Consider the following 25,592-nt stretch of genomic DNA (forward strand, 5'->3'; position numbering starts at 1 on the left):
GGTACATTTGGAATTAAGAACCAAGTGTCTGAAGACTATCCGCCTGCAATTAACTCCTAGTTCTCCCCTTCATCATGAACAAACTAAAGACACTCAACCTGCCCAAGCCTTTGTTTTGTCATCTGCAAAATGAGATCATAATGACTAGCATTTATTGGGTACTTACTCTGTGCATTGCACCAAGGGCTTTCTTGTAGTATTTCATTTAATAATACCTGAGCAACTCAGGAACACGATTTAATGAGATCACTTATGTAAAGCAGTGCTACCTCCATAAACTGAGGAGCTTTTATTAGTATTAGCCAACCAGAGGACAGAGCGGGACCATCAGGGAACATTCTCTGGACTGGGCCTTAAGTAGTGAGAAAAGAGGTGTTCCAGAACCGGGGAATGCCGTCACCAATCGGAGGTGTGACCCGGCGTGGTGTGTGCTGGGAACTATACCGCTTCGTGGCTAAGAGTGCAGAGTCTCAGGTGGGACGGCTCCACTTAGCTGGGTGAGTGACCCTCAGCACGTCTCTCAGCTTCTGAGTCTCAGCTCCAACGCTTGCTGAAGTCCAAGGGGACCACTTGCAACTCAATAAATGCCAATTTCCCTTAGGCATCTTCATTTCACCTCAGAACCAGACAGGCAGTAGGAGTGGGGGCGAGGGGGGGAGGAGGCGACAATAATAGCAAACACATGGACGGCTAAGTGTCCCAGACATCGATCTGATGCTCAAACCTCACAGCAGTCTTAAAGGCAGGTCTTAATGTACCTTTTTCGGATGAGGAAATGAGGAACAGAGCGGCTAAGTAATTTATGAAGCGCTGACCACGTTTCTTGTAAACGAAGAGAAAATTGTTAACCCTAGACAGCGAGCTACCAGCCAAAACTCCGCACTCTTGACCCCCCAGGTTTTCCGGAGCTCCAGGGACGGGACCACGTGGAGGAAGTCCCGCCCCCAGCAGAGGAAGTCCCGCCTCCAGACGACTGCTTCCGCCCCGGCTGTCCTGTCCACTCTGGTGGGGTCTCGTGGTCGGCATGGCGGCGCGAGGAGACTGTGGCGGGCAGCCGGCGGCCTGCGGGTACGACAGCTACCGCTCGCCGCTTGCCTCCCGCTACGCCAGCCCGGAGATGTGCTTCGTGTTTAGCGACAAGTACAAATTCCGGACCTGGCGGCAGCTCTGGCTGTGGCTGGCGGAAGCCGAGCAGGTAACGGGCCGCGGAGCTGAGGGACCCCGCGCAGGGAGGCGGGCCCGCTCCAGCTCGTGCCGGGCTCCGCGCCCACGTGGGTCTAGCCGCCAGGGGACAGCTGTCCCTCTATTTTCGGCCGGGTGTTCCCTTTCGTGATGAGCCGGGGCGCCGCCACCTGTTGCCTCACATGCTTTTAGTCTCAGAGGGTTGGAGACGCGGAGGCGGCGGCGACAAGTGCAGTCTGTGATTTCAGGTCCTGAACCTTGGCCATTCCTGCAGGAGTGCCCGGGTAATCCTGAGCGCTCGTGACGTGCTGTTGTGCCCATTTCTTTACGTATCTTTTCTCATGTAACCCACAAAGCCCTTGCAAAGCAGGTGATGCTCTTCCCGCGTTGGAGGGGAGAAAACCAAGCCTCGATAATAACCAAAGGCGTTGTGTGCGCCAGGCCACCCAGCTGCTGGAACGGAACTGGGATGTGAACCTGGCTGGGTTCAGTGCCGAGCCCGAGGGCTTGATTAGCCACTTCGTCTTCCACCGTGTCTCTAGGGACTGGACTGTCATTGCAAATTCCGTGTTTCCTAGGCTACTCTCCTCTTCACCAGTCCGCGTCTTGCCTCCGAGGAGTCAAAGTATAGGGACTTCTGGTTTGTTTGATAAGAACTGCATGTAGAGCTATTGGGGCAAAGGTTTCAGAAATAGCTCCAGAGGAGTGAAAGGAAACTGAAGGTGATACAGAGAGCTGTAAAGTTTCAGAGGAAAATACCCCAGCAAGCAAGATGGCAGTGCCTTCTGAAATGGCATGCGTAAACACTGAAACAGTGGTGACTAGGAGGGGGGTACAGTGGAAGTCCCCCGAAGGAAATTTTCGTCTTAGCTTACCCCCTCCATACCACTGTGCTCAAGGAAATAGAGTGACATAATAATAGCAGACATTTCTATAGGGCCTACTATGTGCTGGGCCCTCTTTTAAGACTTTACATATTAATAGCACAGAGAGGTTTCATAAACTGTTGGCTCAGGTAATCGTAAAAGAGGACATTAATCGTGTGTTGTGGTTTGTTATGTGCCAGCATGTACTTTACTTTCTATACACTCTGGTACTTTATTTTATTTTTTAAATATATTTTATTGATTTTAGAGAGGAATGGAGAGGGAGAGAGAGATAGAAACATCAACGATGAGAGAATCATTGATTGGCTGCTTCCTGCACGCCCCCTACTGGGGATTGAGCCTGAAACCCATATGCCCTTGGCTGGCTTGGAACCTGGGACCCTTCAGTCCTCAGGCCGAGGCTCTATCCATTGAGCCAAAGGCCACTTTCGTAGTTTATTATACAGGTTAGGGTAGTGGCATTCCAAGACTTTGCAGAGTCATCATGGCTAGTCAATGGCTTCAAGCTGGAATTGAACTGTAGAGTTGTCTGAATGTGTGTTCTTTCCTCTGCCCAGTCTGCATATTCCCTGAAATGCATACAATTTTGATATGATCCCCTAAACTTAGATTACCTATTAGTTAGGGTGTCAAAATTAGCATAAGTTACATAATTTAGTCGTGAAAAAGGGAAAATGAGGACTGAGAGATTAAGAGTGTAAAAAATGAGGAATCTGGAATGAATTCTGAGAAGATACATTGCTTGGGGGTAGGAAGCAGTTTGGTCATGCTGCCCCCTTCTGCTTTGCTTTAGGAGGAGCCCTGAAATGTCATAGGTACCCGCTACAGCCTCAAGGCAGCGCGGGCCACGTGTAGCTACTGAGCACTTGAAATGTGGCTAGTGTGACTGAGGAACTGAATGTGTACTTTTTAATTTTAATCAGTTTAAATGTAAATAGTCTCATCTGAACACTAGTTACCATCTTGGACAAGATAGTTCTAAGGACAAGATCCTCCCAGAACCAAGGCTTGGGAGTTTCAAATGAGGTTTGAATAAATTTCACCAATGTACATGTTCAGGGTTCTGAGCTGCCTGGGCAGCCAACTGTTTTTTGCCAGCATGACTTTCCCAGTGATGGATGAATGTAAGATGTTGGTGTGTAGCCCTAGCCGGTTTGGCTCAGTGGATAGAGCGTCAGCCTGCGGACTGAAGGGTCTTGGGTTGAATTCCGGTCAAGGGCACATGCCTGGGTTGCGGGCTCAATCCCCAGTAGGGGGCGTGCAGGAGGCAGCCAATCAATGATTCTCTCTCATCATTGATGTTTCTATCTCTCCCTTTCCCTTCCAATCTGAAATCAATAAAAATATTAAGAAAAAAAAAAAAGATGTTGGTGTGTTTATTTTCTCATCAATATCTTTTGGAATTGTTTTAAGTTGCACTGAATTTCTGTATCTAATTTGTTAGGAAAACAACTTACAGCATTCATAATTTTGCTTTCTCTGAATAAATCCATCTGGGTCAAATGTAAAGCTGTGGCTTGGATCCCACAATTTGGGCACTTACATGCCATGCACTAAGGAGTACGCAGTAAATATGACAACATTGCTCATGGAGTATATATTCTAATGATTAGGATGGACATTTGTAAAAATGTCATGTGATGACAGCCGAAACCGGTTTGGCTCAGTGGGTAGAGCGTCGGCCTGCGGACTGAAGGGTCCCGGGTTCGATTTCGGTCAAGGGCATGTACCTGGGTTGCGGGCACATCCCCAGTGGGGGGTGTGCAGGAGGCAGCTGATCGATGTTTCTCTCTCATAGATGTTTTTAGCTCTCTATCCCTCTCCCTTCCTCTCTGTAAAATATCAATAAAATATATTTTTTTAAAAAAATGTCATGTGATGAGTGCTCTAAGTAAAACCAGGCTACGGGATAGAGAGACACAGAACGATGTCTCACATTGAGTCAGGAAAGAGATCTCTCTGAAGAGGTGACATTTGAGCCCAGAAACCAAAATATGTGAGGGAGTGAGCAGAGATATAGGGCCAGAGGGAACAACGACCAGAATTACATTGTTGTATACATTGGAGTTTACTTAGAATACAATTTACCAAGATTCATTGAGAAAGTCATCCCCTCCTAACCATGTACTTTGAGGTACACCAAATTTTAAGAATTGGGAGATAGAGCATAAATGATAGCATGAACTGCCCTAACTGGTTTGGCTCAGTGGATAGAGTGTTGGCCTGCGGACTCAAGGGTCCCGGGTTCGATTCCAGTCAAGGGCATGTACCTTGGTTGCGGGCATATACCTGGTAGGGAGTATGCAGGAGGCAGCTGATCGATGTTTCTCTCTCATCAATGTTTCTAACTCTCTGTCCCTCTCCCTTCCTCTCTGTAAAAAATCAATAAAATACATTTTTTTAAAAAAATGATAGCATAGCCAGAGCCGGTTTGGCTCAGTGGATAGAGCGTCGGCCTGCGGACTGAAGGGTCCCGGGTTCGATTCCGGTCAAGGGCATGTACCTTGGTTGCGGGCACATCCCCAGTAGGGGGTGTGCAAGAGGCAGCTGATCGATGTTTCTCTCTCATCGATGTTTCTAACTCTCTATCCCTCTTCCTTCCTCTCTGTAAAATATCAATAAAATATATTAAAAAAAAAAATAAAAAAATAAAAATAAAAAATGATAGCATGAACCAATTTTTTTCTCTCAGTGTTACTTAAGTTCAAATAATTGTGACACCTGAAGTTATGTTATTTTATCTTGTGTGTCCTGCAGACATTGGGTTTGCCTATCACAGATGAACAAATCCAGGAGATGAAATCAAACCTAGACAACATCGACTTCAAGATGGCAGCTGAGGAAGAGAAAAAATTACGACATGATGTGATGGCTCATGTGCATACGTTTGGCCACTGCTGTCCCAAAGCCGCCGGCATTATACATCTTGGGGCCACCTCCTGCTATGTTGGAGACAATACAGTAGGAACCCGTGTTGTTTTGTATCCACTTAGGACTCAGTCATCATTATTAATAATGCATTTACAAATTGTATTTTACTTTATCCAGTTTGAGAAAGTGATTCCATAGATCTTTAGTTTTAGGGATAATTTAATGCTCAGGAATTTTCTGCTTTTGATACTCTTCCAATCTAAACTATAAGCCCCTACTCACCTCCATAGATTAAGACCTGCAGATACTGCTTACCCATTGGCATGCTGGACGTAAACCAAGGTTTACATTTTCGTGGCCAAGGTAATTTTCCAAAGGGATTTTTCTTTCCCAAGTACATTATAACTCTTTACTGTGACATCAGAAAAGAAAAAAGGGTTGCATTATAATTCTTAAACAAAACCTTTAATTAGAAAAAGCATCAGCATATATTTTCCTAAGAGTTTACTAGGTGCCTGGTGCTATTCAGAGCACTTTATGTATATACTAGAGGCCTGACGCACGAAATTTGTGCAAGGGGCTCAGCCCTCGCAGCCCCGGCTTGGTCCGGAAGGTTGTCCAGAAGGTAGTTCTGCTGTTCTGTGTAATTAGCAATTATCTCTTTATTATATAGGATTCATTTATTCTTCATGACAGTCATAAGAGTTAGATGCTGTTATCTCCATTTTAAAACAGCTTTATTGAGGTATAGTTTACATACCATAAATTTACCCATTTTAAATATACAGTTCAATGAGTTTTAGTAAATTTATACAATTGTTAGCCTTCATCACACTCCAGTTTTAGAGCACATTCCTCACCCCAAGAAGTTCTCTCGTGTCTGTCAGTCAGCCCTCACTCCTGCTTCCAGACCCATACTATCACTGGCCTGCTTTCTTTATAGTTTTGCCTTTCCTAGAAATTTCATATAAATGGAATCATAATATGTAATCTTTGGAGTCTGGCTTTCTTATCCCCATCTCTACAGCTCAGGAAACTTAAAGAGAGGTTACATAGCTGAAAATGATACCAGACCCCGTAGAATGGCTCCAAAGCTGTGCTCTTAATCCTAGTGCACCAGTGGGAACAGAAGTTACATTCCAGATACACTTCCAATTCAAAAGCAAGCCACCAACTTTTAAGTTGCCCCAAATACTTTATTAGTCTTAAGTGGCACATAATTGAAGGCACCTGTGTGTAATTAGTGTGTCAACGGAAGAAGAACAATCCTGTCACTTCAAATGTACTTTTTAAAAGTGCCCAATATGTAGTTGGGCTCAACAATTACTGTCTTGTATAAGTATGTCTCAGAGTTGTCTGAAATACATCTCTGATCTCCCTCAAAAACAGCTTTAATTTCCTAAACCTTGATGTTCTGGTTCATGTCTTTTTTTGTCTGTTAGCAAAGATAGACATGATAAAAAGAAGAGGAAACTAATGGAATGGGCCCTATGGAAGCTTCTCGAGACTCAAGCACTCTGTGGGAAAGTACAGACCTTGTTGACCTGGGCATCTTCACAGTATTCAGGAGTTACTCCTTAAGTATTTTCCAGTCATTTTAGATACCACATAAACTGGGCTTTATGAGTATAAAGGTTTTGTTCCTTACAGATTCCAGTAGTTCCACTCTCTAAGTTGGTGTGCTTTTAAAGCAGTAATCAGAAAACAACATCCGTTAGCATCTTCTGATTTGCACAGTAGGTTGCTAATAGTGAGGTAGACGACCAGCTGAGAAACCCAATTATGATGGCCAGAAAGTGTTATGTAATAATGTTTGGGCAAAGCTGTTTAATATAAAACCATTGCATTTTCCTTTGCAGGACCTGATTATTCTTAGAAATGCTTTTGACCTGCTTTTGCCAAAGGTGAGTTGATAGAAATTTTCAACCAGCCCTGGATTCCCTGTGATAGGGGATGGGCACCACTTACGAGTAAATCAATACAATAGTCATCTAAATAAATGCTCATTTATTCAGGTGAATGATCCTACATCTAATTTCTAGTCAATTCATTTTTCAAATGTTCATTGCTATGAACTCTTTAAGGCACTTGAGGATATAAAAATGAAAAGATGCCTGTGCCTTCCATGAGCTGGAGATCTAATTCTATATTAACTTGTGTAAAAGTTTAGTTCCTGATTATGTAATGAGCTCAACCTGAATTCACCCTCTTTCTACCACATGGTCTTTCTTATAGCTTGCCAGAGTGATCTCTCGGCTTGCTGACTTTGCTAAGGAACGAGCTGATCTTCCCACCTTAGGTTTCACACATTTCCAGTAAGTGATATGATTACATCTTGGGAATGGGGCTTGTTTATGTGCACCTGGCTTTCATTTAGTTTTCAGTTCTTCTGCAGGGAAACCTTGAGGTGAATAATCTCAAAACATAGCTTAAGCAGATACCTGATACCTGCCCTAAATGCTGTACTGGAGAGACAGTAAATGTAATAGTTCATTTGGGAAGCATTGGGAAATAAGTATCAGGAGCCTTAGAAAGTATTCATACCCCTTGATTTAATACTTCTATTCTAGGGAATCTAGACCAAAGAAGTAATCCAAATTATGGGGAAAGTTTTATGTACAAAGATCTTTGTTAAAATACTAGAGGCCCAGTGCACAAAATTCGTGCACTGGGGGAGGGGGGTGTCCCTCAGCCCAGCCTGCACCCTCTCCAATCTGGGACATGCCCCTCAAAATCTGGGACTGCTGCTGAAACCGGTTTGGCTCAGTGGATAGAGCGTCGGCCTGCAGACTGAAGGGTCCCAGGTTTGATTCCGGTCAAGGGCACGTACCTTGGTTACGGGCACATCCCCAGTGGGAGGTGTGCAGGAGGCAGCTGATCGATGTTTCTCTCTCATCAATGTTTCTAGCTCTCTGTCCCTCTCCCTTCCTCTCTGTAAAATAGCAATAAAATATATTAAAAAAAAAAAAAAAAAATCTGGGACTGCTGGCTCCCAACCGCTCGCCTGCTTTTGCCCTTAATTGCTTCTGCCTGCCAGCCTGATCACTCCCTAATCACTCCCCTGCCAGCCTGACCAACGCCTAACTGCTCCTGTGCCGGCCTGATCGCCCCCAACTGCCCTCCCCTGTTGGCCTAGTCACCCCCAGCTGCCCTCCCCTGCTGGCTGATCACCCACAACTGCCCTCCCCTGCTGGCCATCTTGTGGCGGCCATCTTGTGCGAGGGTGTGATGATCAATTTGCATATTACCTCTTTACTATATAGGATTATTTATAATAGGAAACAATCTGAATGTCCCACAATAAGGGGATAATTAAATAAGCTATATGGCATATCCACAGGTTGGAATAATATGCAGCCATTAAAATTATTCAGGTAAGACTAATACAGAAACATGCTTAGGTTAATGTTAGGAGATAAAGACAGCATATAAATAGCACAAACAATGGAAGAAATTATACCAAGCTGTAAATATTGATTGCTGTGGTTTAGGACAGTGGTCGGCAAACTCATTAGTCAACAGAGTGACAAAGCGCGGCTCTCGAGCCGCAGTTTGCCGACCACTGGTTTAGGAGATAGTAGGGTAATTAATCTTTTTCTCTACTGCTTTTTTAATTTTTAAAAAATGCAAATATTTTTATGATACTCTAAAAAACCCTGTTTAAAAGCTGATTATGTGATTTTTGGAATACAAGTAGCAGGTTTTGAATGATGGTAGTTCAGAAGTGGTGAATTAGCATGTGCCTTATGTTTTGATGGGGTATTGCTATGGTAACAAGATTGTCATCTCCTATATCATCAATTTAGGAAAGCCCAAGTTGAGTTTAATCTTCCTAAAAGTTAGGGCCTGTATTTATTGGTAGAAACCTGAAGAAATTGTCCATGTGAAGGAGTCAATGCTCAGTGTCTGTGTGTTCCTCTCTGCTGCCTCCCTACACAGCGAGCATTACCTGTGTTGCAGCTTCTCTTCCTCTCCTGCATCTGTTGGAGATGCTCAGGGCCTGCAGGCATTCCAGTGATCTGCTGGGGGTAGCATAATGAGAGGTATCTGCTGCCATAGTTAGCAGGCATTGGGAACTCAGAAAATGGTGTAGCTGTGTAGGCATCTCCTCCGTATGTGTCAGGACTGCCCTGCAATGAAAAGAAACAACTGTATTGAGATATAGTTCACGTATTATAAAATTCATCCCTTTTAGTGTACAGTTGAGTCGTTTTTAGTATATTTACAGTTATACAGTCATCACCAGTGTATAATTTCAGAATATTTTCATCACCCCACAAAAAACCTGTACCTATTAGCAGTCACTCTCATTCTCCCATTCCATGGCCCCTGGCAACCATCATACAATATTCATCTCTTTTGACTTTTTTTTTTTTTTTTTTTTTTTTTTTAGCTTAGCACAATGTTTTCAGTGTCTACCCACATTTGTCCATTCATCAGTTGTTAGATATTTGGGTCATTTCCATTTGTGGCTATTATGTAAAACTAGAGGCCCAGTGCATGAAATTCGTGCATGGGGCGGGGGGGGTGGTCCCTCAGCCCAGCCTGCACCCTCTCCAATATGGACCCCTCAAGGGATGTCTGACTGCCCGTTTTAGGCCCGATCCCAGTAGGATCAGGCCTAAACGGGCAGTTGGACATCCCTCTCACAATCTAGGACTACTGGCTCCCAACTGCTCACCTGCCTGCCTTCCTGATTGCCCCTAACCATTTCTGCCTGCCAGCCTGATCACCTCCTAACCACTCCCCTGCCAGCCTGATGGATGCCTAACTGCTCCCCTGCCAGCCTGATTGTCCCTAACTGCCCTCTCCTGTAGGCCTGGTCACCCCTAACTTCCCTCCTCTGCCGGCCTGGTCACCCCTAACTGCCCTCCCCTGCAGACTTGATCACCCCCAACTGCCCTCCCCTACAGGCCTGGTCCCCCCTCAACTGCTCTCCCCTGCAGGCCTGGGTCCCCCCCAGCTGCCCTTCCCTGCAGGCCCGGTCACCCCCAACTTCCCTCCTCTGCCAGCCTGGTCACCCCTAACTGCCCTCCCCTGCAGGCTTGATCGCCCCCAACTGCCCTCCCTTGCAGGCCTGGTCCCTCCCAACTGCCCTCCCCTGATGGCCATCTTGTGGTGGCCATCTTGTGTCCACATGGGGGCAGGATCTTTGACCACACAGGGGCAGCCATCTTGTGTGTTGGAGTGATGGTCAATTTGCATATTACTCTTTTATTAGATAGGATGCTGCTGTGAACAGATCCATGCAAATTCATTTATTTCTTTGCTTGTACCTGTAATCTGTTAGCAGGAGTGAGCAAAGAAAACTACTTAAGATTAATTTGGAGATATATTATAGCATGTGGTCTGTCTGCTAGAGACATTCCTATTGGTGTTTCCTGATTTCTCCAGCTATCAGTGTCATCAGCGTAATAGAGAAATTCCATCTGGAGTGGGCTAGTTCATCTATTAGGACTCCTGCATTATTGCAGTTTATTCGTAATGTTTTATGTTCAGAAACAGACCTGCAGTGGATTGATTGGTTTAGACTTCAGACTACATACAAAGCCATTAGCTGTTATGTTCGAGTCCTTTGGTTATGTGTGATTTGGGGGTCTCCACAGTATGGCTGTTCTTTATAAAGTCTTGACTCCTTACAAGGAAAGGCCTTCCTTGATTGCCAATCTAGAGTAGCATTTTCCATTGTCCTAATTTTCTTTTTTTGTATTTTGCACAACAAATCAACAGTTATCTTGTTTATTTGTTTACACTACAGTGTGCACTCCATTGGACAGGGTGCCTGTTTTGTTTGTTGTTTTATTTCCAAAATCAAGAAAACATTAGATACTTGGCAAATGGTTTTTACATGAGTATATGTATATTTCTTACCAAGGTCTGGGGATAAACAAAACTGACATTGTCTCTGCCCTTACATTTCCTCTTGATGATGAAGAGACAACTGTGTTGGGAGCCCTTTAGCTTTATAATCTTTGGATATTTATAAGTGGCATAGAATCTCCTTAACTATTATTTGTTCAAAAATTTTAGCTCCAGCCCTAACCGGTTTGGCTCAGTGTATAGAGCGTCGGCCTGCGGACTGAAGGGTCCCAGGTTTGATTCTGGTCAAGGGCATGTACCTTGGTTGTGGGCACATCCCCAGTGGGGAGTGTGCAGGAGGTAGCTGATTGATGTTTCTCATCAATATTTCTAATTCTCTATCCCTCTCCCTTCCTCTCTGTAAAGAATCAATAAAATATATTAAAAAAAAAAAAATTTTAGCTCCAGTTTTGTCCATACTCGTTTCTCCATCTCTTACTTTAATTCTTCCCAGGGGTAACAGTGATGACTAGAGGAAGCAAGGAAGCTGTTATGAAAGTCAGTTCTTGGTTTGGAACTTGCCTGTGTTCTCTTTGGGTTGCCTTCAGGCCTGCTCAGCTGACCACAGTTGGGAAACGTTGCTGTCTTTGGATTCAAGATCTTTGCATGGATCTTCAGAATTTGAAGCGTGTCCGAGATGACCTGCGCTTCCGAGGAGTGAAAGGCACCACTGGCACTCAGGCCAGCTTCCTGCAGCTCTTCGAGGGAGATGACCAGAAGGTACTCTGAAAGCGACCTGGGGACACAGAAACTCAGTGGAGCCGTAGGGCAGTGATCTCGGGATGCGTGGAATCTGGACTGGAAGGGGTCCGGGGAGTGCAATCTGAGCAGGATGAGATATTCTCATACTAGACACCCCTGGATTACTATAGGGATGTCTTTTCTTTCCAAGGTAGAGCAGCTTGACAAGTTGGTGACAGAAAAGGCAGGATTTAAGAGGTAGGTAAATGGGAAAAGTGTTTGTCTCCCTATTAAATGATGAACAGCCTGTGTTCACTGTATCTGTAGATTTGACCATAACTTTTTGGCTTTTTCTTTGCACCCATTTCCTCCCATCACTTGTCTAGGATTTGTTTTCTTATAGCCTGGATTCTGTTTTCTTACAACCTGTAAAGAAAAAAGAAACTTTTACTTCGGAGATTTTTAGAATAATAGCCTTACACATGTTGCTGTTTTTGTTTATTCACTGAGGCCTCCAATGCATTAGTTAAACCTGGCCATTTCCATTGGGGGCCACCAGGCTCCATGTGGCTCCTTCCAGGCACATCCATCAGCTGCAGCAGGACACAGCAGGCACATGGACCGTATTTCCTTCTTGTGTCAGGAGCGACGGGGTATTAGTAAAAAGGGTGGAAGAACAGTTTGTTCCAGGAACTAGTTATCAGTGAAGTCCTCTGGGCCGAATGTGACTTAGTATACCAGTGAGACCAAGCTTTCACTTAGGGTCTGTTTTTGTTCATTTGTTTGACACAGTCACATTTTGAAATATTTCCACTTCAGGCTCTTTTCTGTTTATTTCTAGAGCTTTCATCATCACAGGACAGACCTATACACGAAAAGTGGATATTGAGGTGCTGTCTGTGCTGGCTAGCTTGGGGGCTTCGGTGCACAAGGTGAGTGGTGGTAGCTGGTGGGGTGGGATTAGAGCTTTGGACACCATAGACAGACCAGTCAGCCTCAGACTTTTACTTACTTCGCTCAAGCGATGTCAGGTTTCATTTTTAGCAGTTTGAGGCCCATAAATGAAGCCTCTTAATTAAGGTGTGTCGAAGGGAAGGACTAGTTATGGTGTTCTCATTAAAGTTCATCTTGCCATTGTCTTTCCACAATATCTTACGCAATGTTTCACAAAAACATTCCCATGCTCCCTGAGCTTGTCTTCCCAGCTCTTGAGGGATCAAGAGAAGTCTGAGGAAGTTTCTCTCCACGCGCTCTTAGGAAGGACATGCTAATGAAGGAGATGAGCTCTTTAGACTCAGCAGTAGCACACTTAGCAAGCAGTCCCCTTCAGAAGTCTAGTCCCTGCATTCCTGCATTCAAGAGTGTGGGGTGATGCCTCCACCCTGCTTTCCTCAGATCTGCACCGACATACGACTCCTGGCAAACCTCAAGGAGATGGAGGAACCCTTTGAAAAACAACAGATTGGTGAGTGTGTGTGAAGACTGGCACACCGCAGAGGTGCTGCCGGCTTGCGGGCATGTGTTAATGGCTCACCCACCAGCGTGCTCAGGCTCTCACTCTCCTCTGAAGTCTTCCTGCCTTTGCTTCTTGTCCTTGTACGCGGGCAGGCTCCAGTGCGATGCCATACAAGCGGAACCCGATGCGCTCAGAGCGGTGCTGCAGCCTTGCCCGTCACCTCATGACCCTGATCATGGACCCGCTGCAGACGGCATCTGTGCAGTGGTTTGAACGCACGCTGGATGATAGTGCCAATCGGTCAGTGGAGTGGGGATGTCACAGAAGCATGTTTTGAGTATCTCTGCATTTTCTCATTGTCCCCAAGGAGCCCGGAGTCTTGGAGGGAGGCAAGAATATAGAAAACGGTGTGATAAGTGTTAGGATCAAAGTGTGTACAAGGTACTCTGTGAGGAGGCAGGGAAAGCTTCTCAGGAGGTGATGCTAAGACTTAAGAAGTAAATAGACATTTTAAAAAGACATTTAAGACAAGATCGGGACCATATATAAAAGCCCAAAGACAGAAGAAGGACATTTTACGGAGTAAACTGAGTTACTAATAGGTAGCACTGGGCAATGAAGTCTGTATGTGGCAAGAGATGAGGTGGGACCGATAGGGATTGTAGCCAGTTGATGAAGGGCGTTATAGGCCCTGAAAAGGAGTTTAGATAATGTTCTGAAGGCAGGTAGATGTCAGCTGTGGTGCCTGGCACAATGACATGTTAATGAGGTGGGTCAGAAGTAATGTCAACATGTATGTGGTTTTCTACTGTATGTATATACTTATTTAAAGCAGATTCACATTACACTGGTTTGCTTGCATTGTACTGGGATGTGAGAGGATACATAGTTAAAGCTAGCTTTTTGGGATATCTGTGTAACCCAGGGTTTACCTATGGAAATATGACATGTGTACTCATTCAGAAATCAGCCATTGAATACTTTTTATCAGGGTGTGACCTAGTGAGATATGTCCATTAAAACACCCTGCAACAATTAGGACATTCAGTTATAAGGGGACATTAATCTAGTCAGAACAGGTTAGGAGGCTATTTTATTTTTTCTAATTTTTTTATTGATTTCAGAGAGGGAGGGAAAGAAAGATAGAAACATCAGTGATGAGAGAGAAGCATCAGTTGGCTGCCTCCTGTACGCCCTACACTGGGGATCTAGCCAACAACCTGGGCATGTGCCCCAACTGGGAATTGAACCGTGACTTCCTGGTTCATAGGTTGAAGCTCAGCCACTGAGCCATGCCGGCCGGGCTAGGAGGCTATTTTAAAAATCCAAACCCACACTGGCACAGTGACCGCGTGAAAGGAGAGGAAGGATGTAGACATAAAACAGTGGCAGATGAGCCTGGGCCAGCCTTGGTGGTTGACCAGAGTGACAAGGTGGTTGCCTTGGTGATGGTATGCTATAGTGCCATTTTCTGAGCCAGAAGCCACAGGGAGAGGGAGAGCAGTTTTGGGAAGGTGAGCAGGAGGCAGTGGAAAGGTGGCTGAATTCAGTTTGGGGTTTGAGATACCAATGGATCAACCAGGTGGAGCTGTTGGAGTGTATGGTCTGGTGCTTGGGCAGGTGGTCTAGACAAGAGGCGATAGATCTGAGGGTCATCACGATATTGAGGTAGTAGAAATCAGAGAATGAAGGAAATGGTCCAAATAGCACATGTGACCTGAGAAGTCAATAGGACTGCTTGGGACGCACCCTACATTTCACTGAAATTGTTATTGTTTAAAGAGATAACTGAATTGGCTGTTTGTTTTCTAGACGTATCTGTTTGGCCGAGGCATTTCTCACTGCAGATACTATATTGAATACATTGCAGAATATTTCTGAAGGACTGGTGGTGTATCCCAAAGTAAGAGGCCTCAATTAAAAACCAAAATATTAGGGAGGGGTTCAAGGGTGGGAAGGGGAGTGGGTATGTTGGGGGAGCTATGGTATGATCCAGTAGTTCTTCCCAACAGGAGCTCATTCTTCTGGTTTTGACATGAAATCTAGGGAACAAACGTGGAATTTATAGACATGTTTCTAGAAAATGGGGCGAAGTACTTTGAATTGGCTTAAACAGTCAACCAGCAAGAATCATCAGGTCTGGTGTGACCACCAGAATAGGCTGTCCCTTAGCCTGTTTGTTAATCCTCACCGAAGGACATTTTTTCCATTGATTTTTAGAGAGAATGGGGAAGGGGGCGTGGAGAAAGAAAAGAGAAGCATCGATGAGAGAGAAACACATCGATTGGTTGCCTCCCACATGCGCCCCAACTGGGGCCGGGGATCGAACCTGCAATCCAGGTACGTGCCCTTGACCGGGAATTGAATCTGTGACCCTTCAGTACATGGACCGACGCTTTAACCACTTCACCACACCAGCCAAGTCCTCCCTTTGCCTATTTTTTTGTTGTTTTTGTTTTTACTTTTTAATTGTTATTTTTGTAAAGTAACTTTTTTTCTCAAAAACAACACTCAGGCTTCATGTAGAAAACATTCTCAATGTAGCTCCTTGGTTGTAAGGGTTCTCTCCAGCTGGTCTTTAGTTGGTTTTTCAGGATGATTTTTCTGTATCTTAGTTGTAATTCCAGTTTGGCCATGGGAGAGTGTCAGTGTGGCTTCCATTTAATCCGCCGCCATCTTGGAACCCCCTTTGCCTGTTTAAGCACCTGCGGCAGATGGGTTCATTTCCGTCAGATACTTGGCTCTTGCAGTGGCACTGAAATTTAACAGTTGAGGTTTTAGGGATTGTTTTCAGTGAAGCAACTTTTAAAAGTTTACTTAATATTTTTTTAAATCAATATATCTTTTTTAAATTAAATATCTGGATTACTAAGAAAAATTAAGCCCTGGCCTGGTAGCTCAGCTGGTTAAGAGCGTCGTTCTGATACACTAAGGTTGCGGGTTCGATCTCTGGTCAGGCCAACCAATGAATGCATAAATAAGTGGAACAACAAAATCAGCATTTCTCTTCCCCCCAGGATCAATAAAAAAAATTTTTTTAAGAAAAATTAAACGTATGGTATAGATTTAATTCATAACCCTGATACGCATTTTGCTGGTCATAGTTGATATCTTACTGTGTATATGACTTCGCAACTTTGAGGCCTTTCATTCATTCTTCTAGGTAATTGAGCGGCGCATTCGGCAAGAGCTGCCTTTCATGGCCACAGAGAACATCATCATGGCCATGGTGAAAGCCGGGGGTAACCGCCAGGTTTGTAACTCCTTGTGCTGCTGGATAAATTGAGTGCACCTTTAGTCCTGAAGAGGAGTAGATGAAGGAAGGAGTTTCTGTCATTACCTTCAGTCACGGTATTGGTACAGAACAGTGACCATATTCTATCGTAAAATAAGCTTATTCTGGAGGGCGATTGTGTAGACTCAGTTTATTAAAAGTGAATCAGTCCCTTGTAGAAAAGGTCCACTCTTAGTGAAGGGCTTAGGTCTGAGTTTCCAGAGGAAGTGATGGGAAGGAGGCAGGACACAGACAGATGGTTCAGAGGCTTTAGCGGAGCCTGCCCTGTCCTCGGTTGTGGTTAGAGTCAAGATCTTGGAGGAGCCAGACGGTAAGGGAACCACCTCAGCCTGGAGGGGCTTTGTGTACCAGCCAGAGACAGTGTGGATGTGAAGTGTCGGGTGACTTATCAGGGCATTCAGATGCCCTGTTAGTAGTGAACCAACATGGCCTCACTGTCTTCCAGGATTGCCATGAGAAGATTAGAGTGCTCTCCCAGCAGGCAGCTGCTGTGGTCAAGCAGGAAGGAGGCGACAATGACCTCATAGAGCGAATCCTCGCTGATGCTTACTTCAGTCCCATTCACTCCCAGTTGGACCGTTTATTGGATCCTTCTTCTTTCACTGGGCGTGCATCCCAACAGGTAAGCTTCAAAGCACTTCGGTGGAGCTGCAGGCTTCCCAGATGCCATCTTTTCATACTGCTGGGCTGCGGGGATACAGGAAAGTTTCCAGTCTGTGTGTGTGTGGCGGGTTGATGAAAATGGGGCCAGTTAGAATTCGAAGTAGGTTGCTGGCTAGACTGTAAAATTTTGGTTGTTTTGAGCTGCCTTAAGTGTTTTCTGTGTGGATTTCTCTGAATTCTCCTTTGGTCTAGAGAATGTGGTATAATGGACAACAATAGGGTTTTATCCCATAGATCTGAGTTCAGTCCTGATTTCTGGCATTTACTGACGAGATAAAAATACACATCTCATAAAGGGATGTGAGATTGAAAGGCCTAGCATGATGCTTGGTGCATAGTATGTATTCAGTAAGTGTTTGCCATTTTTCCTCTTGGACTTTTGGGGACCACAAGAGTCGATTCAGAAGCATTTCTCAAGTGTTTAATTTGGGGGCTTTAAAGATGTGTAGATTCTTCAGGGAGCTCAAAACTTAGTGAAGACTTGTAAATAGTTCATTTTAATACCAAGCAGTACATACAGGAATTGAGGGAAGCACATCTTTTGGGGGATCACAAAGGATGACATAACTCTAGAATAGAAGAAGGTGATGAAACTTCTTGGACAGCATGACATCTGAGCTGAATCTTAGGGCCAAGTAAGAGTTAACCTGGGGTCACCAGGCTGAGAGGATATGTCCAACATTGGAGAGAGAAACCACAGTCATTTGCTGGCATATCAGTGCCCCAGAAGTAGTTATAGGATTTAAAGTTGAAGACAGGCAAGAGTTTATCGTTTATATTCAAGTCACTCTGGAGTTTTGGATTTGAAAGACTTAAACAGGAAGTAGGGAGGCCAACAAGGAGGCTGCTGCATGGGCCAAGCACTGGGTGATGAGGGCTTTGAGCCAAGGCAGCGGCAGGTACAGGCAGCGGGAGAGATTTGAGGGCCCTTAGAAGGGTAAGCACTTGGTAGCTGGTTGAATGAGGGGCGGGAAGAAGCAGTGATGATTTTAGCTTGGGTAACGGGGTGGAGAATGGTGAGACCCATTGAAAACCTGGCTTGGAAGGATAGCATATGTGGGCATGGTGGCTAAGCTGCCTGTGTCTAGGGAGAGAATTCTGACAGGTAATTGAGGAAAATAGCTCAATGGTGGAGTAAATTCTTTATCAAATTCGGTCTCAGTGATATAAACTGACATTGAAAAAGTATTGTCAAAACTTACATCTTAATGTGTTGTTTCATATTTGCTTTCCTTTTTGGCAGGTACGGAGATTCTTAGAAGAGGAGGTTTATCCCCTGTTAAAACCATATGAACATGTAATGAAGGTGAAAGCAGAATTATGTCTGTAGAGTTGGAAGAGAATTAAACAAAAAGTCATTGTTGGCTGTGTTAACTTCAGTGCCTTATTTTACCTCAAAAATTGTTACCTTAAGTTAATATAGCACTTTTTTCTTTCTGTGGCACTTTCACATTTCTCAAGGTTTACAATGCAGAAATAAATTGCCTTGTAGTTGGACTCTGTTTTTTTACAGCAAAACAGACTTACATAATAAATGTAGCTCATAGTTTGCCCTCTGTTCTTTCGAGGCGTGTTTTCCCTCTAATCTAGTCCTTTTCACATGTTCACTTGATTTCAGGTTAGTAAGGAAGTTCCTGGTCCTCTCTTTTGAAGGTAAATTTGATCTGGGTCTAAGACACCAAGTCACCTGGATTCAGTGACTCAGTATGGTTGGATATCTTTATTTCAGTTATGTTTGGCTAAAAGAAGTAATGAAATTTGGAGATATAATAAATTCTCAAAGAAACTGATTTGATCATCAGGCTTACTCAGCTCAGATTGTACCTGACCTTACTTCATCTTTTGATAAGGCTTTTATATATCAAGTAAAAGTCAATAGGGAATATTGATTTCATCAAGGCCTTTGACAATCTTTAGTCCTGGATACACAAACTGATAGTTTATTGAATTAGCTGTAGCTAAGGAAGATAGATTATAAATCTTCTCCACCAGAGGGAGGGTACCAGTGTTAGGTCACAGCTCTCTGTCACTAGCTGTGCCGCTACATAACTTTTTCAGCATAGCTGGGAAGAAGAAAGCTGCTTTATCAGATTTGCAAATGATGCAAAACTAGGAGAATTAACCAATATATTTATTTGATAAATAACTAAGGTTTTATCTAACCTTAAATAGGCTGATATGTGGCCAAAACGAAGAAGAAAAAATTAAGATAAATGTGAATAAGTTAACCTTAGACTCATTATAAACCAGAAAGGGTTGCCAGTGAGATAAGACCGTTTTAGGATGTGTTAATGGTATGTATCCAGAAAACTCACCAGTCTTACTGTTCCACACTCATGGTATTAAGTTCAATTTTGGACAGCCAGTTTGAGGAACAGTTCATTGGAGAGCCAGCTTCCAAAGAAGACCTTGTCATGAGCGGTGAAGGAATGTTAGGGCTCTTCATCCTGTAAGAGAAAACTTAGTGCTTCCAATACCGTTGTGAGGAGGAAGAATGACTTAATTATCTGTTGTCCCAAGAGACACAACTGAGACCAGTATCCATTGGTGCAAGTCTGAGGCTGGTTTGGACCCAGACATTGGAGATGCTAAGTTAGTGATTCTCCCCCCCACCCCACCCTTTCAGGTCAAACAGAAGACTCCCTAGTTGTCGGGAATGGGAATGTTCTGAGAGAGGAGAGGTTTAATTGCTTCCAATTGTATCTAATCAAAGGTAGAAGTAAAGAGCTCAACTTATTGGAAAGGAGAATAAGGCAGTCTTGAAAACCAAATTTTATAATACAGTTCAGTGTAGCAAGCATGGATGGTGTGGAGCCATATGACATTTCAACTCTTTCAGAAGCAATTTGTTATTCCTCTCGTGCAGATGTTTAAATCGGGTCTGGCACAAGGAATTAAGTCACTGGGCTCTGATCAATCACTCTACTTCCTTCTCTAGTGTGGGCCACTTCAGAGGAAGAGCCTACCATCAGTGTATCTGTAATCAGAGGATTTCTAGTACATAGACATACTGGGGATATCCAATACCATGGAGTTAATAGATTTCCTCAGAGGAAATAAGATCTTGACAGTCTTGTTCTGACAATTCTGTTGGATTTCTGAACTTGTGATTGGTGATCCTGGGCTATATGAATGGGTACCTTGGTTTGTTGTGTGTTTCTTCTTTCCTATTCCATGCTCATTTTTATATATTTGTGATATACTCTTAAGTGCAATTTTGTTATCTTATTTTCCCATTTAGCACTTTAATTAAAGGCATTTGGGTGGGCTAAAGTTTGACTGAGAAGAGAGAGCATTCATGCCTTCTCAAAATTAGGCTGAATTCAGTTAACCAGTGATGCAAACTAGGATCTGAACCATCCAGAAACCAGGGTCTGGACAAACCTTAGGACAACTGGCTTCTGTTCAGCTGCATTCAGAGTCCTGGACACTTAACTGCTCCTTCCCCCTGGCAGATGGTAGATTTCATTTAATAACAGGAGGGCCTGATGACAAGTGGAAGCACAGATTAGGTGCCCCCTGAATGGAGACATCCATCCTGGGTGGATGTGAGGTTCAGTGACTGCAGTGGCATAGCAGAGTCTGACAAAAGAAGGCACTCTGAGAATGTCCTTTTCCTTTCAGAGCCCAGGAGGGCTCACCACTTTCTTCTCTGTGGTCAGTCAGGGAGCCGGCTGAGACTGGAGGGTGCTGCTGTTGGTTTGGTTTGCCTGCCATGGAAGAGAGTATATCCTGAACTGGAACCAACTAGAGATTGGGAAATGAGTCAGAAATTAAATAGAAAAAAAGTAAAAAGTTAAAGAAGTTGGAAAGCTACATAAGGAAATATTAAGTGTGGTTTCTTGGCTAATGAGTTCAGGTGGTTTCATTTTGTTTTTGTATTTTTTCAAGTTTTTAATGCAATTTTTATTTAAATAAACTTTAAATTTTAGAAGTTTGGATTTACAGAAAAATTGCAAAGATAGTACAAAGTTCCCATATACCCCATACTTGGTTTCTTCTATTTTTTTTTTTTTTTTTTCAAATTTTTATTAAGGTATTATATGTGTACATATTGGTTTCTTCTATTATTAATATATTTGTATGGTACCAATGTCACAATTAATGAACTAATACTGATACATTATTAGAGTCCTTAGTGTTTAGCTCATGTCCTTTTTCTATTCCAAGATCCCATTTGGAAGAGAAATTACATTTTATCTGTAACATTTTAAATATTAGAATTCATATATATTACTTAAGGTATGTTCTTTATAAGAGATGTAGTCTAATGAACACAAAATCTAGCTCATAAATTTAGCTAATTCTCAATGTAACTAGAAGTCAAAGCAGAATTTGGTTTTCCATTCTGGATCTGAGTGACCTTGTCCTTACCTTTTTAAATGATGTGTACAGTGAAGTTCTTAGAGGCCACATTTCTGGAAAAAATGGTATAAGTGGTGAGTGTGGCTATAAATTTGCCTTCATGAAAAATCCAAGCTCAAGAAGAAACAGCTGGGTTTCTGGCCCAGCTTTCAAGATGAGATCGTCAGAAGACAAGATGATCTGCAGGTGACTACTTGGTCACAAGGTTAAATGAGAAATGGGTGGGTGGATGAAAATAAGAGGCCCTGTGTATCTTCTATAACAGGGCCCTTTAGCCTTAGAAAAGTGAGGTTTGACCTGCCCTTTCAGATTCTGACTTTGGACTTGGTTCTGCCAGTTCTCTTATATTTGTGGTGTTATTAGGCCTTCCTCTTCTATAGAGGGCCAGAAATTGTGGTTAGGCAACATCTCAGCCCCGGATAGCAAGGAAGGAGGGGTTTGAAGATATCTTTGGGAACTTCTGTAGACCCCTGTCCCTAATCCCCATAAGGGGTTTCATAGGAAATAAGCTCATATTGAATGTGGTTTTAAGTGGTCACATGTGAGACTGGGAAAGAGATGAACCATGAAGGCCTCCAATCAGTTTCCATCCATGAGTGATCTAGCCTTTCATTGCTATGGCTCTAGGACATAAACATTTAAAACAATGGGAAACAAAACTCCTCCGTGGTTTTAAACTTAAAAGGACAGCTGTCTTTAGAAGTTGTAATTAGGATAGTGCCAGTTGTAAGAGTACAAGCCAAATTCATTTAAAATACATAATGCAGAGCCCAGCTGTGTGGCTCAGTGTTTGTGTGTCAACCTATGAGCCAGGAAGTCACAGTTCAGTTCCAGGTGAGGGCACATGCCCAGGTTGTGGGCTCAGTCCCCAGTGTGGGGCATGCAGGAGGTAGCCAATCGATGTTTCTCATAACCGATATTTCTATTTCTCCTTTCCTCTCTGAAAGCAATAAAAATGTATTTTAAAAATAAAGTAATCCAGAAATCCAAATAACATCTCAGAAGGATTCATACCATAGTTCCTTAAATAAATTGCTCATTTCTTTGAAGGAATAAGTAGGGGGTAAAATAAAATATACTTCACACTTAGAAAGCTTTATTTCTTCAGTGATAACCTGGAAGAAATAAGTATTTACAAAATTTTTTTCTGATGGAGGTTTCATACTTTAACAGGTACTTTTCAGCACCCGACTATGTACCAGGAATAGTGGTGAGCAAGACGGTCTGCCTTCCTGGAGCTGTGGTTCCAGGGCAGGAAGCCGACTACACAGTGATGAATGGCTCCTCGATAATGGGACATACAGAATTCAGCCTCTGAACACGTAAAGTTCACTAAGCTCCACCGAGAAGAGGTGCTCCTGAGATGTAACTTCAACAAGAAATCCACACTGCAGGGTTTTAGCAGCTTGTAACTCTTCATGAGGCAGGTGCTGCTTTTCCCACCGGCACGGTACTTGGCTGAATTACTTCAGTACACCTGGCTCCCCATCCACCCTTCCTTGGCATTAATTAATTGGGCCTTGCCATGGGTGCTGTCCTAGGAACCTAAGAATTCGGCATTTTTCTTTCTCCCTCTTGTTGTCTAATGGAGGCTAAATGTGTATGTTGTATTCTTACACAGCATTTATAAATAAGTACGTTTTATAGAATCGGTAGCTAGTCTATCTCCTGTGGCCTTTGGACCTGCTGGGTATTAATCTCTGACAAATATAAGTCCTTAGTTCCCTATTAAGTCTGTAGGGAAAGTAGGCAAAGACAGAATGCTAATGCTTTATTGCAAAAACCTAAGGGGCCTATGCTGAAACTAGCGTTAATCAGCCGTTGAGTTTTGACACTTAAGTTTACCTTACAATTAAATTTGTTTTTTTCTGTAAAGATATATTTAAGAAGTAATAGCCCTTGAAAGTTGTGATATGAGAGAAAAGGGATGTTACAACACCAAAAAGGCTGGAATTCATTGCTCTATGGCATTTAAAAAAATTATTGATTGGTTTTAGAGAGAGAGAGAGGAGGGAAGGGTGGGAAGAGAGGGGGAGGAGACATTGATTTATTGTTCTACTTATAATACATTACTGGTTGATTCTTGTATGTGTCCTGACTAGGGACCAAACCTGCAACCGTGGTGTATCAGGAAGGCAATTTTTTAAAAATATATTTTATTGATTTTTTACAGAGAGGAAGGGAGAGGGATAGATAGTTAGAAACATCAATGAGAAACATCCATCAGCTGCCTCCTGCACACCCCCTATTGGGGATGTGTCCGGAATCAAGGTACATGCCCTTGACCAGAATCGAACCCGGGACCCTTCAGTCCACAGGCCGACGCTCTATCCACTGAGCCAAACCGGTTAGGGCGGCAATTTTTTTTTTAAGAGCAGAATTTGTAAGGCTAGTGTAGTTGGGAAGAAAAATGAACTTGGCCACAGAAACGGTTCAGATCCCGGCTCTGTCAGTGCTTCTCATTCTCTTGGCCAAGTCCTCTGTAAAATGCAAATGATGAAACTCACCGTGCTTTGAGTGTTGTGAATTGCATGGAAGTGCTTTGTAAAGTGACCATGAAACAGTAAGATGACTGAGACTGCCTTCCTGTGTTTTGTGGGCTTTGCCTATGGTTCCATTCATTTACCCTGGGCATCACCACCCTGGAACACCACTAGGAATCCGTGCTTAGGTTAGTAAGCAGCCCTCAAATGAATCTCTTCAGAATAGGGTGAAATTTCTAGGAAACATTCCCGTTGTAGCTTTTGGTGACCTTTCTAAAATGTGGCAATCGCGTTGTTTTTCCAACCTAGAGCCTGATGTCAGCTAGCACCCGGATATCAGATAGAGATGGGCTTGCCACCCTCTTGGACTATTAGTTTGTACTGTGCATTAACATTTTCTCAAATAGCATTTAGTTCTCACAACCGTAAGTTCACATTCTCATTTTGTGGGTGAGCTCAATGTTAGCGTGGTTTAGTGACTCAAATGCAGGCCGCTGACTGCACCCACTGCATTGCGAGTACCCGGAGCGTGCATTTCTTGGGCATGACCTCAACCAATTTGTTCCATTTTGGAGCTCCTTCCAAAGCTTGTGAATTGTGTTAGCGTGGATCAGGCTGGTCTTGTACTAGTTCTGTACACTCGTAAAGAAGGCACTTAAATATTTAGAAAATGAGCATCAAGTAAGTGCCCCTCCTTCCCAGAGACCTGTCGCGTCTATCCCCCTCCTGACAGCTGGTTCACCCCATTTTGCCCAAAGTTCCTCGGGCTGCAGTGCACAGGAGACCGGTGGACATTGCTAGGCTAAACATAGGCTTCGAAGGTTGTTCAGCTCTGAAAGGGGGCTCGAAAGCGGGGTTGGGGGCGTGTAAATCTCGCCGCTCCCGCCCATCGGACCCGGAGGACTTCAGCCCCCAGCATGCCCCGCGGCCGCCCTGCTGGGTCCTGCGCGCGTGCGCAGTGGCGCCGCTGAGCGCTGACTGGATCCAAGGCGCGCAGCAGCGAGCCCGACCCAGGTCTGCACTGAGGTGGCGGGGACTCGCGGCGGCGAGGCAGCTGGATACCTCTTGTGGGGCAGGTGAGTGCGCGGGGAGGGGACGACGGGGCTGGCTGGGTCTGCGGGGCCGAGGCCCACACATGCCCCTCGGGTTGGGACGCGGGGGCGGCTGCGGACGGGCGGACGGGCGGAGGAGGGGAGATGCACCTCCCGGGCCGCACCTCGCAGGTGCGACGCCTGATTTGGGGCCGGGGCGGTGGCGGTCAGGTGCGGGCTCTCGCGTCCGGGTGCGGGGCCTGCGGGGCGGGGACGATGCTCCGACCCGCGAGCCCCTGCGTCTCTGCTGGTCTCTGCTCAGAGCGGGGGCGGCCTCCGAAGGCGGGACTCCCCCCCCCCCCCCCCGTGGGTCCGCCTGGCCTCGCGGGAGGTGGGGGCCGCCGGCGTACCCTGCTGAAGTGCCGGGGCGGGAGTGGAGGGGGCCTCGAACCCGAATATGTACATTCCCTTCCAGCAGCTGGGAGCAGTTTTACGGAAACCACCGAATGCGGGGTGTGCGTGTGCGTGTGTGTGTGTGTGTGTGCGCGCGTGTGTGTGTGCTTATTTATTTATTTTTTAAAGAACAGCTGCCTGGAGCACGCTCACAGCAGAAACTCTTCCTCAGGTGTAACTTGTGAACATGCTGGTCGGGTCCCGACACACCGTGATATTGTTTGTGCTTTAACTTAGGGGAAATTGAGAATAAATTATTCAGGATCGCCCAGTGTGATCAGGCCTGGAATTTGGAAATGCATTCTCGTACCTAGTTTAATGATCCACATGCTTCCTATTTGGGGGTGAGAGGTGGGGAGGCCGAAG

General features: G+C 44.4%; 2 protein-coding genes across 6 annotated transcripts in view; both read left to right on the forward strand.

Moving 5' to 3' along the window:
• Nucleotides 1–967: 967 nt before the first annotated feature.
• ADSL (adenylosuccinate lyase) lies at nucleotides 968–23,830 on the forward strand. 2 transcript variants are annotated; one of them, XM_080659698.1, is made up of 14 exons: nucleotides 968–1,195; nucleotides 4,827–5,030; nucleotides 6,800–6,844; nucleotides 7,176–7,255; nucleotides 11,348–11,519; nucleotides 11,692–11,738; nucleotides 12,322–12,412; nucleotides 12,876–12,945; nucleotides 13,089–13,236; nucleotides 14,749–14,839; nucleotides 16,100–16,189; nucleotides 16,677–16,853; nucleotides 18,138–18,200; nucleotides 22,433–23,830. In XM_080659698.1, exons 1-14 carry the CDS (start codon nucleotides 1,025–1,027, stop codon nucleotides 22,583–22,585), a joined length of 1,602 nt encoding a protein of 533 aa, XP_080515824.1. In that variant the 5' UTR covers nucleotides 968–1,024; the 3' UTR covers nucleotides 22,586–23,830. The 2 variants fall into 2 exon arrangements, with proteins under 2 accessions (XP_080515824.1, XP_080515825.1); XM_080659699.1 differs by lacking the exon at nucleotides 18,138–18,200.
• An 857-nt stretch (nucleotides 23,831–24,687) lies between these two features.
• Nucleotides 24,688–25,592, forward strand: part of SGSM3 (small G protein signaling modulator 3) — a 36,461-nt gene continuing 35,556 nt past the window's right edge. For 2 of the 4 annotated variants that reach the window (XM_080659695.1, XM_080659697.1), the window contains exon 1: nucleotides 24,694–24,818. The gene's annotated coding sequence lies outside the window, so the exon portion shown is untranslated. Of the gene's footprint in view, nucleotides 24,819–25,592 lie in introns of all 4 variants that reach the window. The other 2 variants (XM_080659696.1, XM_080659694.1) reach the window with 2 other exon arrangements.

This window comes from Plecotus auritus (assembly GCF_963455305.1).
Source record: "Plecotus auritus genome assembly, chromosome: 3".
Lineage (NCBI taxonomy): Eukaryota > Metazoa > Chordata > Mammalia > Chiroptera > Vespertilionidae > Plecotus > Plecotus auritus.